At 41.5% G+C, this 14303-nt stretch overlaps 2 protein-coding genes across 3 annotated transcripts; both read left to right on the plus strand.

Annotated features, from left to right (window-relative positions):
* The first annotated feature begins 1463 nt into the window (after positions 1 to 1463).
* LOC147146263 (TBC1 domain family member 24-like) lies at positions 1464 to 7007 on the plus strand. Of its 2 annotated transcripts, XM_086033616.1 has the most exons (11): positions 1464 to 1656; positions 1801 to 1973; positions 2040 to 2301; positions 2547 to 2660; positions 2944 to 3360; positions 3889 to 4128; positions 4268 to 4423; positions 5168 to 5231; positions 5327 to 5425; positions 5499 to 5763; positions 6525 to 7007. In XM_086033616.1, the coding sequence occupies exons 1-11, from the start codon at positions 1544 to 1546 to the stop codon at positions 6707 to 6709; spliced, it is 2088 nt and encodes a 695-aa protein (XP_085889742.1). In that variant the 5' UTR covers positions 1464 to 1543; the 3' UTR covers positions 6710 to 7007. The 2 variants fall into 2 exon arrangements, with proteins under 2 accessions (XP_085889742.1, XP_085889741.1); XM_086033615.1 differs by having other exon boundaries at positions 1801 to 2301.
* A 779-nt stretch (positions 7008 to 7786) lies between these two features.
* LOC147146264 (uncharacterized) lies at positions 7787 to 11135 on the plus strand. Its single transcript, XM_086034765.1, has 3 exons — positions 7787 to 7877; positions 9288 to 9342; positions 9895 to 11135. Exons 1-3 carry the CDS (start codon positions 7875 to 7877, stop codon positions 10995 to 10997), a joined length of 1161 nt encoding a protein of 386 aa, XP_085890891.1. The 5' UTR covers positions 7787 to 7874; the 3' UTR covers positions 10998 to 11135.
* The last annotated feature ends 3168 nt before the right edge of the window (positions 11136 to 14303 follow it).

Below are 14303 nucleotides of genomic sequence, written 5' to 3' on the forward strand. Positions count from 1 at the left end.
TTTGTGTTTGCAAAGTGACCAAGCTGTTCATCAAAACCTATAATGAAATTACACAAAATGATTACACTTTAAGATTTAATTGGTTCCTGATATCTTCAAAAGTATAACGTCATAATCTTTATCTTATTGAGTATTTTTTTCCAATGCCACTCTTATCTCCGTTATTTATTATACTGTCATTTGCACTTGTTTACTTTGTGCTCCACTCTCTCTTATATTTTCTAATTTTTATAACATGTTGTATTTCCTTGCTTGCTTGCTTGGTTAATTGATTGATTGACCGATCGATCGATCGATTGATTGATTGCTTGATTGATTGATTGATTGATTGATTGATTGATTGATTGATTGATTGATTGATTGATTGATTGATTGATTGGTTCATTCATTCATTCATTCATTCATTAAAAGAGGATTATTTGATGCAGAATGTTCTACTATCCTCATTCACCAGAAAAGCTACATCATTTGTCATGGAAAGTATCAAGGGTACTTTTGGGAATTCAAGAGACATTTTCCAAATCTTTTCAGAAATGGCTGTGGTTATGTATTGTATGTTTTGTATGTAAATGACAATTTAAACAAGACACCAAAAAGATTTGTAAGATTTGGTATTGGGCTTTTTAATTCAAACAAGAGTGAAATGCAAATTATTTTTTAAAGATTTTATCATATTTAAACAGCTTTAACACCTATTGCATGTTATAACCATCTATCAATAATATGATTCACATTTTATGTATAGAATCTTCCATCAGTACAACTATATGTGAATGTAAAAAAATACTCGCCCGTGCTGTTAAATAGTTTGTTTTTCTCCATCGTTGTTGGAGCCCACATGTGAGCTCAGCACTCGTAGAGGTTGAATGTGTCATAGCCAAACAATGGTTGTGTTTAGATCAAAACACACACCTGTTGTGTTGAATAATAGCTTTTTGAAGATTTCTCGGAATAGTCCAAGTTGGCATTTTGATTCTGAACAAGTTCGGGGAAGGAGCAGTACCTACCAACCATACCAAATGACCTTATTTTGGACATGTTTAAATAGGTTAAACACAGGTATTTCAAATACACTCTGAATGGTTTTATTATGGTTGCAAATGTACTGTATGTAAATTCCACCAAATTAGTTACTTTTTGTCAGTAGTAGATAATTTTAATTCGAGAAGTCAGGGTCAGTTGACATACAGTATTATAAGAGTATTCCAAAAAGTAAATTCTATTAATTATGGATATAATTTACATTTCAGTAAAGATTATTTTGACACTGTAGTTGCTGTTCTTTATTGTTGATTACCTTCCTCTGAGAAGGAGACACTTGATGTTGCCAGATTTAGCAGGACAGTAAGCGCAACCTTTCCCGCTCAAAGCATTAAGTCACCACAAACAAGCCTCGCCCCACCCACAGTCTAATATAAGGTGCTGCATCTCCAAACGTGCAGCACATCCCACCCATCACGTTGAATTCCTGGCAAGACTTGATTCACATCTCAAGATCGCCGGAGTTCTTCAGCTGCGGAAGCATCAATTCAACCTGAGCACAATGACAGGAGGCAGAAGCAGGCAAAGGTCTCACTCTTACTACAACGCCGAGGACAGCAAGACCTATGGAGTACAGACACAGACTAAGGAGACCTGTCAAAGACCTCGTTCAAGGTAGGTGTTCTACTCCGGACTTAAAGGGGAAATCAACCCAAACATATCTTTTCCGGACTAAGTTGTAGTCCACATTGGCCGGAGATCTTCCAGCCATGACCCTAAACACAATGGATTAGCTAATTGCGTGATCATGCTTTCCAGGTCTTTTTACAGTTATGAAACATCAGAACATGACTCCGACAATGATTTGGAGCATCTATCCATGTCCATTCCACTGAGGCAAAAGTTGACCACTCCACCCCAGCATCCTGCGAACAAAAACGAAAAGTCCACGCCCAAACTGAACAAGCACTCACTCTCAAGAGACCTTAACGGTAAGTGCATTTTGTATGTTACTGAAGAGTTTCACAACCCTCATGAAAAGTCGTGCATGTGTTCAGGCAGCAGAGGCAGTCTTAAGTGTGTGTCCATGATGACCATCTCTGAGTCGGACAACTGGGAGATCTGCTCCAGCTCTGGCATGAAATATGGTCAGTTTGTGGACTGGGAGAAGATTGATCCGGAAGCTTCAGAACGGTACCAGAAGATATTGGACAGCGAGCACCAGCAGCTGAAAGCCATGGGAAGAGAAGGATTCTGGGCTATGCCTCATACTCTGAGGGCAAAGGCTTACTATCACATCATTCATGGCATCCATTCCAGGTTGGCACTCCTAAGGTCAAGAAAGGAACTAAGAACTAAGACATACTAATGAGCTGCTGTCATGATCAAGAATGCAACAAAGATTGTTCATAGACTGGGAACTAAAGCTACATTGACTATTGGCACAGCGAGAGACAGCTAGCTAGGACATGATGAGACAATAAACGTACATGGGCAAATCGGACCTAATGCAAAGGAGAAACATAAACCATACCAAGAAACTGATATTTTTACCTGTGCTGTAGGTGTGTCAATCCAGAAAGAGACGTGTACTACGAACTAAGCAGGAAGCTCTTTGGAGAACAAAAGCTCAGCACCCACCCAGTTCCAGAGTACATGGAAGCAGGAGAAATACCAAGGTACAATCATATTACATTTATTACATTCGATAGACATGGGTATTATCGACTTGTTGGAAAAATAATGTAGATCAGGTCCTATCCTGCATGTTTAGATGTTTCCCTCCTGCAACACACCTGATTTAGATGATCAGGGTCGTTATCAGGCTTTTGCAGAGCTTGCTGATGAGCTGATGATTTGAATCGGGTGTTTTGGAGAAGGGAAACACCTAAAGCATTCAGGATCAACGGGAACAATTCAAGAAACCTGTGATGAACATTGTGATCCTTGATCTTTTCATAGGCACTGTCTCAATAAGGCGGGTCTAAATTCCGTGAAGAAGATTCTTCTCTGTCTGGGGAAGTACTTCCCAGAAATGAACTTTTGCCCCATCCTCCCAGCTTTGGTGTCACTCATTTTGCACTTCAGCCAGGATGAAGCCGAGTGTTTCTACAGCGTTTCCAGACTGGTTTGCTACAACGACCCGAATAAGCGTTATATTGACCAGACCTTCCTCACATACCGAGCCTCGTGCATGACCTTCGGAGACCTTGCCAACCGGTGTTGCCGGGGCATCCGGAAGTTGATAGCCAGCTCACACCAGAACCTTTTTGAGTTTTACTCCGACTGGATCATGTGGATCTTTGCCGATCTTCCATTCACGTATGCCATTAGAGTGCTGGATGTCTACCTCCTAGAGGGCTACAAAGTTCTTTACAGGTATGCAGTGATTTTGTATGCACTGACACCGCCTCAAAACCTCAAAATCAACCCAAGCATATTTTTTTTCAAGAATATGTTCTATGCATGCCCGTTAGTTGAAACACGGACTTCTGATTAATATTGCGTTTGTGGAGTATGAGTTAAGCAGCAAAATCCACTTGGTTTTATCCATCTCAGGGGGCGGCCATTTTGTCACTTTTGTTGACTGAAAATGACATCACAAATGATCGGGGCTCAGGTAACGGCCAATCACGGCTCAGCTTCAGAAAACAGGTGAGCTGTGATTGGTCGTTACCTAAACCCTGAGCAGTTGTGATGTCATTTTCAGTTGACAGAAGTGACAAAATGGCCGCCCCCAGAGATGGACAAAAACGGGTGGATTAACTCATATTCCACTAACGCAATATTTATGAGAATGCCTTGTTTCAACTAGTGGGCCTGCATGGAAGATATTCTTGAAAAAACTATGTTTGGGTTGACTTCCCCTTTGAAACAGCAAAATAACATAGTTAATATTGTTTGTAGGGTGGCCTTGGCTTTGCTGGGCCTCTACAAAGTGTCCGTGTCATCCAGAGTTGCAGATGTGGAGGATTTCCGAACCGACATGAAAAGTTTCGTGCAGAATGTGGCTCGCCACTGCTCAGCTGAGAATCTTTTAGAAAGAGCTTTCCTGGTTCCGATTGCCACGAGGAGAGAACTCAACCTACTCTTCAAGGCCAACAAGGTCTCCCTCATGCAAAAAGGGGTCAGCATCCACCAGAAGAGGTGAGGCAGTGAGAACAGTTTTCCATTTAATGGAAGAGAAAACAGTTCAGCTAAAATTGCTCTCACTATTATATAGCTATATATAAAGGTTCCTGAATGTCATGGTCTCACGGTCACCATTGGTATTTTGATCCTGAAGGCAGTCGGTGGATACAGTGGACTTCAACAACCTTAGCTCCAGTGTTGTGACAGGGACAGAGATGAGAGTGGTCTGGGCCTGGATACCGGAACGCTTTGCCCTTTTCAGTCCCATAAAGCTGTTCAGTACAACAGAGCACGGAGAAAGTCTTGCTTCGTAAGTCAACACTTTCACTCAAATTTCTTTTTAGCTTTCAATGGATAATGATTGACTACCAACCAGGCGAGGGTCAAAAGTCAGCTTGGATAGGCTACAGCTCGTCCGTAGCCCTAATGAGGAAATGCAACATAGGAAATGAATGGATGGATGGATGGATGGATGGATGGGTGGATGGATGGATGGATGGATGGATGGATGGATGGGTCATTTTGCTCATTTTTTCTTACATTCACAACAAATTTGAGCTAGAAAACCCAAACCCAAAAGCTAACTTAACTTAAGTGCGTTTTAAATATATTGCTGTAGTTAACAAGTGTATGTATGTCAGCGGGCAGGCAGCATGTATATTTTCATGCTATTTCAGTTAATGTTACGGTAAAATACATTTGTCATTGATTGTATTTAATTTTATTGTTCATATTATACTGAACAACTATACCCTTTCCAATGTCTCAGTAAATTCAATTTCTCTTCTGCGGTTATCATCACACTTCTTTGACTTAAGTGTTTTCTAGCCATGGCAACAATAACAATAAAAACAAAAATACAACAAAAAGGCTAAATAAACTTATAGAGTTAAATGTTTGGATGCTTATTGAGCTGAAGCTTTCGTTTTACATTTGAGGCATATTTTTCCAGAATCAATTGGTTGAACTCTCCAGTACCAATATGGTTCCCTCTGTTTATTCATTGATGGGCTTTATGGGTTGTTATTTCATCATTCACGTTTCTTTCATGCAGATTCTATTATCACGTGGAGGGGCACGAACCTGCAGTTTTGATTATCAAAACAGTGGATGAGGAGGTAACATTACTGACCTAACTGTAGCGGCCTGTGCACAGTACAGAGATGACCTGCCACATATTTTGCATTGGATGAAACCGTTTTCTATTTCACAGGTCTTCGGTGCGTTCATTTCATCAGATATGACAGAGAGGCACAAGTACGAAACAGATAAAGCCACGTTTTTTGGAACGTGCGAATGTTTTGTTTTCACGGTGAGCCATCCTGCCTTGCGTGTCACTTGAACGGAATGTCCACCAACGGTAAGAAATATGATTGCTCTTTCAGCTTCGTCCCAGCATGGAGCGCTACCAGCGAGCCATGGTCAACATCATGACCAGGAAAGTCTCCCCTCAGCAGTCTCAACTCAGCTCCCAGAACGCCTCCAAGACAACTCTGACGTGTCCGGCTGGGACGCCCCAAGACCCCAGCTACTTGACCATCCCTTTCACTGCCCCCTCCCAGGAATCGTTTACTGCCAAGGAATCAAAGAGATCCAAGGAACAAGAGGCTTCCAAGTTCATAGCCGGCAGTGACGAACGGCTCATTATTGGTAGGTCGTTCGCACACAGTTAGGTCCTGGAATTTGTCAAGATTTTGCCTTTATAGACCTCAACACTGGATTTGGAACAAAACAATCAGCGTGGGATTGACATGCAGACTTTCTTCTTTATTGAAGAAGTTACGAACAAACATAATAATGGCTGGACAAGCATGTGACCAGTCCTGAATTTATTGATGGTTGACCACTGTCTTCCTGAAAGCTCGCTGCCATGGACCTGTTGATTAGGTTCTGACAGTTCGATGTCCTTCTATGTCCATTCCTTCTTCTAAGATGTTATAATGGTAAAGTTATATTGTATATTGGTAGATATACTTTTGAAACATCCTTTCCTTTGTATAGATGCTGAAAAGCAAATGAATGGGGGAACAATGTTTGATAAGACAGGAAGCCAACACCACTTATTGAGCAAATTGTCCCGTTATGATTCCCTTGGTTATGTTGAGATGGGTTTGCATGAGGTGTATCGTGTGCGGGATAACCAGGACCAAACAGGGGCACAATATTCTGCTGCATGCACCGTTGGGTTGAGGACGGGCCGCTGACTTCGTATGGACAAATATTCAATGCCTTACCTTCAATAAGTCGATAGTTGTTTTTTGCAGTGAGACAACTAGACAACTTAAAAAAAAGTAATAATAATAATCTGGAGAAATTTTACATGTTATTCTTAAAATCTACAAAAAAGGAGATGTCTTTTTGAATGTAAAGTATACTGTGTCTTAAACAAGGTGCCATCTGCCTTCTTTCAGGAGGAAACGGAGGCCACGCGCTCTGCTTTCAACAAAACCTCGAAGCAGGCTACACAGAGCCTTGTGACACATTCAAGAGCCCGCCACTCTGCAAAGGACAATTCAAGATCCAGTCTATGGAAGTGTGGGGAATCCAGAACTCCATTTGCTTTTCTCACTCTTTTTCCTCCCAGCAAAATATATAGTTCTGTAGTGTCATATCAAATTGCCTTTTGTTTTACAGTTTTTTAATATATATAGTATACTGGTTATAATGATTTTACTGTATCTTTATAACAGATATACCCTTTGGGGCTTACAAACCTACACACAACAGGCTGAGGTGGGGCGGTCAACTGCTGTATGTGGACAAACAATGGAACGTGCAGTTTTCATTGTGTATGTGCGTGCGTGCATGTGTGTGTATGTGTGTGTGTGCGTGTGTGCCTGATGGCCTTTAACCTCACTGTCGTACAAAATTAAAGATGTTTGTACCACACATAATGTCTACTGGTTGTACTTGTAACTACTCCGTTGCAGCAACTCTCCAATCAATACTTTACCGTCTAACACAACTTTTCAGTTTGTTTACAAGCATTCATGTGGCAATTAATGCACAATCAATTTAATCACATTTGTTGTTGTATGTAATAGCATACATTGGACATATTTCAAATGCACTTAGACGTGAGGCATTTAAATATGTTTGCTATCAGTTAATTACAAACATGTTGCCTAAAATGATTTCAAATTGTCTCTTGAGTCAGACCTTGCAATCTGACCCAATTAGAGGTGCATCTCAATGAATTTGAATAACATGTTTATTCATTTATTTATTTATTTGTTTATTTATTTTTAGGAATTGATCAAGGGGCCACTCAGAGTGTGGTCACCAGTTGCCCATCCCTGGCCTAGATTGTGTCTGGATTGGATTTTATTTTTCTGTTGTCTACTGAGCCATTTTATTTGTAATTTTACATGAGAACTTCAAAATATTAAACTTTTCGCTAGGCTTGATGAGTGTGCAAGTTTTGTAAGTTTTTGTGCATTTGAAAAATGCAATGAGCAAAACAGTAAATTATAAGAATAAGATTTTTCCAAAAACAATAGGGAGCTCGTAGCAGGCAATGCTCTGGCACTAATTATGTGTATAAATGTAAAATACAAACAAAAACCCAAAAAACATGATAGATGCTTTTTTTAGTTGTTTTCAATGAAGTTGGTCTCTGCTATTGGTGTTCATCACTTAACCATTGGGAGGCAGCAATTTGATAAACGTGCCCAGTCTGCTGGAAATCAAAACGAAGAAGAAGAAGTTTAGCAACGGCGGCGTCGGCCTGTTTCACGTTTAACTAAGGCCCGGTTTACAATATGGTAACGTTGGTATTACTGCATTAGTAGAGAGGCAAGTTTTCATTTCTTTTTGTTTTCGCGGCGGCCCCAACGGTGTTGCGTTATCGGTGTTAACGTGCTACTTTATTTGCTTGAACGCAGCTAATGCTAACATCATTGTTCCTGTGCGTTACCGAGCATTCTTTTTTGCATAAAAAAGGACAAACTCTGCTCACATCTTCGCCATCGTTCCCATACGAGGAGACAGGCTAACAAGTCTTAATTCCAAAATTGACGCTTTAGTTTTAAAAAGTGGAAGCGTGCGTTGCGGACGTGCACAGATTTGTTCGAGATAGATTCATAAACGCTGCTTCTCACTTGTTTTGCTATCATGTCGGCAGTTAACAAGCCTTGAGTCGCCAAATTACGATCAACTCGCTGATTTAATAAACTTGCATTGACGGTAAGTTTTATATTACTACAGTGTCACCGAAAAATACCTTGATTAGCCTCATTTGATGCCTGTACCATGAAAGAAACTGTGCTGCATACTCTCAAGAGAGACGAGTATGTGTGCTTTTCTAGTATAGTAAACATATAATGGCCGCAATGTAATCAATAAGGCTGATCATTTGATTTTTTTCTCTCTAAATTATTCCCAGCCAGTGTGCAGCGACCCATTAGTGAAGATGAGTTAAATTACACGAGTCCAGCATTATCAGGCAGATCCTTTATAGACAATAGCAGAGATATATCAAACACTCAAAATTAGGTGTTAAAAGGCATTTGTACTCGATGAAATTAACACGGGAAGCGATGGAAAATGTAATCTGTCATGGCAGGTCAAAGTAAAATCACAATTAAGGAACCCTACCATCAAGTGGTCCAAACAACGTGTGACAGATTGCACAATTTACATAAAATAAAATAATAATAATAAAATCTCTCTCTCTCTCTCTCTCTCTCTCTCTCTCTCTCTCTCTCTCTCTCTCTCTCTCTCTCTCTCTCTCTCTCTCTGTGTGTATATTGTAAACTAAATCTAAGAATGATGTGATATTTGCTTGCAATGAAGAAATTGCTTTTTAATATCCCTCTGGGGATTATCTACCAACAGCAGACTTGTTGATACCGTTTAGAAAGTTGTTGATGTGACTGAATGTTTTTGCAATGTAATGCTTTGGCATAATTATGATAACATGGACACAGTAATCTCTCACACACATGGCTGGCATCGAATCCCCGCCCCTTAGATTGGAAACACCCATGCAAACCGGGAACCCGAAAACTAATAAAAAGAGAGGGAACGTAGAGATAAGTTTAGAACGTAGAGAGAAGCGTTCTCCTCATGGTGACAGCGTAGCAGAAATTCTTCTTATGCTGTGTGTATGAAATGTCTAATTGATGAACCTGGCAAACATTCATCTAACTTAACGTGTGTCTGTGTTTTGCAAGGGCCCAACCATGGAGGAAGACAGTTCATCTGTGACAGATCACTCGTCGGACGAAAGTAAGTACTGACAGCTCTTTTTGAAATTGAAGCTAAAGTGCCCCACAGGCTCGCCTTGCAAACGTCACGTGACCCAAGCCGGGAAAAGGTGAGTCGTGATGTTCGCAAGGTGAGCCGTGGCCACTTTGTCAATTTCCATTGACAGTAGGGACGATGCTGCACAGCACGTCAGCCTCGGCATTGTTGGTTGTCTGAAAACGGGTGGATTAGTCTTCTTAATTCTTAGTGCACAAATGCAAAATTAATCAGAATAGCGTAGGGGCACATAGAACATATTGCAAAGAACGTTTTTGACTTCCTCTTCAGGAAAATCCATTAGTTCCATTGTTCAAACAAAAAGGTGCTCCCTTCACATCTGTATGTAAATACCGTGAAATAAAAGCTGTAATTCTGAACTTTTGTCTCATTTTCATCTTTTGATCTGAAACCCAATTGTCAACAAAGGTCAAAACAAAGGAATTGACCTTACCGTTCCAATACTTTTTGGAGGGGACTGTAAGTATCTTACACTTGTCATTCAAATACTAATTCTTTGATGCGCTTGCTCACCAGGTGCCAAAGCCTTCGACATCGAGTACATCGTCGAATCCGATCCCGACGATGAGGATGGCAAAAAGCCCAAGAAAAAGCAACGCAAGAGCCACCCTTGCACCGTTTGCAACAAAATATTTGACAGGCTTTCCAAGCTTACCAGGCACACGTCCGTACACACGAGGCCAAGGACCTTAAAGACTCGCCATCAGTGCGTGCATTGCGAGAAGACTTTCACCGAAGAAGAGAAGCTGTTACGGCACCAGGATACCCACAACCGCACCAAGGAGCACCCGTGCCCCGACTGCGGGAAAGTGTTCAACAAGCCTTCCCGGTTAGCGCGGCATCGACGCATCCACGCCAGGAAACCCAAGGTGCCCCACCAGTGCTCCTTCTGCGCCAAGACCTTCGATAAACTTTACAGGCGTATTCGGCACGAGCGGATGCACACCGGGGAGAGGCCTTTCACCTGCTCTTTCTGCGGCAAGGGATTCTCCGAGATGGGTCACTGCAAAGCTCACGAAAAGACGCACCAGGAGAATCCGGAGAAGCCCCACCGCTGCCCGGACTGCGACATGTCCTTCTTCAAGGCCTCGGAACTGGGTCGGCATCAGCGCTCGCACACCGGCGAGAAACCGTTCCAGTGCAGCGAATGCGACAGCACCTTCGCCCGATCCGAGAGTCTGAAGAGACACATGAGGAGCCACACGGGCGAGCGTCCGTATGTGTGCTTGACTTGCAGCAAGGGATTTTACTCCCGTCAGGATTTAAACATCCACTTGCTGATCCACTCGGGGGAGAAGCCCCACCTTTGCCCCGTGTGCGGCAAAGGCTTCTCGCAGCTGGGCAACATGAAGGAGCACGAGAAGAACGTCCACGTCAGGTCGGAGAAGTACGTCTGCAACGAATGCGGGGCCACTTTCACCCGCTACAAGTCGCTGAACCTGCACCAGCGGGTGCACACCGGGGAGAGGCCGTATCTGTGCCTGCCGTGCGGGCGCAGCTTTTCCTGGAGTCACTGCCTGAGCAGACACCGCAGGACTCACGCTCACAAGCAGATGATGAGGGCTGGGGCCAAGGACCTACAAGATTTTCCAGAACTTGCTCAGGATCAGAGCAGTTGAACACCCAGCTTGGTACTCTCCCCGCTCAACTTTTTGCCCGCTTCTATTACGTTAAGAGGTCCGAAGGGCGGCGACTACAAATCCCTGGCGCCAACATTCAACTGCCATATTATGTCAAGATGCCAGCGGACGTTAGTCGCGCCTTGTTTTGTAAGCCGAGACACACACGGTAAGTTAGGAACATTCTATCGGTGACGTATGGACTGGTGTTTGGAACTGAGCACTGGCAGTGGTTCAGTGTGAAAGGGGGTTACCGTTCCTTTGTTTATCATGCAGTAAGAACAATCAGCGGTTGGACAAGACCCCCGTGTTTCCCTTCAATCATAATAATCAAGGCAATTAGCACAGCTTTTATATGGGACAGTTTCCAGCATGATGTGCACAGTTGAAATTTGACTGTTGTACCCGTTACCCCAGACAGATTGCCGAATGTGACCACGGCCCGACATGTACTTTAGAAATTCGTTTTTGATAGCATAAAACACTATGGAAAGTGTTTTGTCCACATTCCGTTGCGTCTGAGCGGTAGAAATGATCACCTTTTTATTTTTACACAGAACCTAGCAAATCAGGATATTGCCGCAAGTGGGTAGCTTTTACACAGGCCCGAGTCGGGCGTGATGCATGACATACTTTTGGAACTCCGAAAATATGTAAAGGGGGAAATCAACCCAACAATTGTCTTTACAATAATATAACTAGTTTAAACTTGATATTCTGATTAATATTGTGTTTTTGGAATACAAATTAAGCAGCAAAATCCACTGTTTTTGTTACCATCTCAGGGGGCGGCCATTTTGTCCCTTGCTGTCGACTGAAAATGACATCACAGTTGCTCAGGTAACAACCAATCACAGCTCACCTGAGCTGAGCCATGATTGCTTGTTACCTGAGCAACTGTGATGTCATTTTCAGTCGACAGCAAGGGACAAAATGGCCGCCCCCTGAGATGGGTAAAAATGGGTGGATTTTGCTTAACTCGTATTCCACAAATGCAATTGTAATCAAAATGCCGTGTTTAGACTAGTGGGGTCGCAAACAACATTATATTTTATAAGGACAATTTTTGGGTTGACGTCTCTTTATTAAAGATCCTGTAAAGTGAATTCTGAGATTTTTCTAAATGCATTATACACATTTGAAGATAAATGCTGGAAACGTGCAAAGATTGTAAACTATCCATCCGTCCATCGATTCTCTGTACTACTTACTTATCCTCACCACGGTTTTCAGCACTGAATTATGGAGATAGGGTCAAACTGTTTTTCACCGTTTCAGCTTTGTTGGCTTTTGGCCGTGGCTATCATTAAATGGAATCACAAAACATCCACGCTTGGGTGCTATAGTGCGCTTTTCACTGGTGTTACAGCCAAAAGTAATTAACTATGAACAGCAAATTAATAAGTGTCTAGACTAGAGCAACAATTTATAGACACACACACACAGGACCATCCGAAAACCGTAAATGAATTAATACGTTGTTGCATACGTCAGCCAAGTGGACGGGCCTCTAAGGTTAATAATATTATAACGTTGTATATTAAATATTTATTGTTTTAGCGATGTTATTTCTTTCTTTGCGCGGTAGAGTGCTAAGTTTAGCTGTCGGCTTTTGAGAAGCGCACAATAAATGTTACACTACCTTATGAATTTCGCTTTGCTGAAAGACCACAAATACGGTACTTCATTATAACATTTTAACACTACCATTACAGTGAAGGTATTCAATTTATATCGCTATACGAGTTTTAGGCCATATCACCTAGCCTTACATTCGTTTTGTTTACTCCATATATTTTTAGTTGAATCCACTTAATCAAGCCAATTTACCACATTGTGCACACTTTTGCCAAGTACGTAAAATTACCCAGGCTAAATATAGACGAGAAGCTACATAATTTCATTAAGAATGTCATGTTTTAGTTGATATGGGAATCTACTTAAAAGTAACTCGCCTAAAATACCACAAAATCTGGTATTTCTTGTCGTGTGCCATTCTTTAAATAAAACGGTCACTACGTTATCGTAACGGTATATTAGAATGTCAGTACATTGTATTGAATAAATCAAATGGGGAAAAAAAATCGTCTGTCAACATTTTGTTGCTTGAAACTATTCAAATATGAAGAAAAGCTCACCCTCCACCCTAACAAAGTAAGTACAAGTGCTATAAAAAAAAGATGGATGGATGGATGTCTGTATTATGCACAACTTGGGGAGCATGAAATAGACGGAAATTGCAAATTAAACACTTAAAAATCAATTTCATTTTACAGAATGGGTTTCTGTCCCTTTTTAGTTCTGGGTACAAAAAAATCCACATTAAAAAAAAAAAAGAACCATGCTCATGTTAAGTACCTTTCACCAATTTTTTACTACATGACAGGCATCACGTCTCCAGTGCTTTCCATTCAAAATAAGATTTTCAAAATAGACTAAGATGTGTTGTTTTTGTTGTTTGTGTACTGTCTGCAAACAACCAGTTGAGAACTGTTGATCGATCATCGTCCATCAAATGTGTACACATTTGAGGGAATGCAGGGATGAGGAACGCTAACGCAACTAGCATGAGCGCCAGTCGTTTCCCAGCTTGGCTTAGCTCACTCCAGCAAATGTAAAGATTGAGCCCTGCCGCTAATAGCGAAAAACCATGAGTAAGCGATGCCCTATTAAAAAGGTTTATAATTGCCTGTATGCCACAAAATGGTACCAAAACACTATTCTATTAGACATAGTTACGGCCTGTGTCATAGAAGCTTCTCCCCTCACTTCATTGTCCTTTGATGCAGAGATAGTGCCAAATCTCTACTTTTCTATTAGATAGGACTTTGACACCATCTTGTGGCATTTCAGAAAGCACACATATGTTCCAGCGAATAATGGAGGATGGGTTTAAAAAATCTGGTCGTGAATAGGAGGGGGAACAATTCACTTTACAGCTGCGTGTCAGATTGCAATGAAGGACAATGTTTTGAACGCCTGTTCCCTTGCCGGCTTTGTGTCAAAATTAAGATCGTAAGGAGTTCCTATTTTTTTATTTTTTTGTAAACTACGGGACAGTGCGGGATTTTATCTGTGGGAGTGGACTGGGACGGGAGTGAAAATCCACTCCTGTGTCACCCTCTACTTCAGATCGCAAACTGGTACAGATGGAATCAAAGGCAACTGCTGTTTAGTAGTACACTTGATTCTGAGTGAGTTCTGAAAGATGTGATTAATCAACAATCTTCCATTATAGTGTAAAAGTGCCCCAATACTTTGTTGCATATGTTAAGCCAAACTGTAATAAATTAGTAACAGATCGTT

Source organism: Filicampus tigris, chromosome 6, assembly GCF_054856515.1.
Source record: "Filicampus tigris isolate MCC_2025a chromosome 6, RoL_Ftig_1.0, whole genome shotgun sequence".
Taxonomy (NCBI): domain Eukaryota; kingdom Metazoa; phylum Chordata; class Actinopteri; order Syngnathiformes; family Syngnathidae; genus Filicampus; species Filicampus tigris.

Coding starts and splice junctions, on each gene's coding strand:
- LOC147146263 (XM_086033615.1), top strand. CDS start 1,544: ATGACAGGAGGCAGAAGCAGGCAAAGGTCTCACTCTTACTACAACGCC. Junction 5,426..5,498: donor GCGAATGTTTTGTTTTCACG/GTGAGCCATCCT, acceptor TTGCTCTTTCAG/CTTCGTCCCAGCATGGAGCG. Junction 5,764..6,524: donor TGACGAACGGCTCATTATTG/GTAGGTCGTTCG, acceptor GCCTTCTTTCAG/GAGGAAACGGAGGCCACGCG.
- LOC147146264 (XM_086034765.1), top strand. Junction 9,343..9,894: donor AGATCACTCGTCGGACGAAA/GTAAGTACTGAC, acceptor CTTGCTCACCAG/GTGCCAAAGCCTTCGACATC.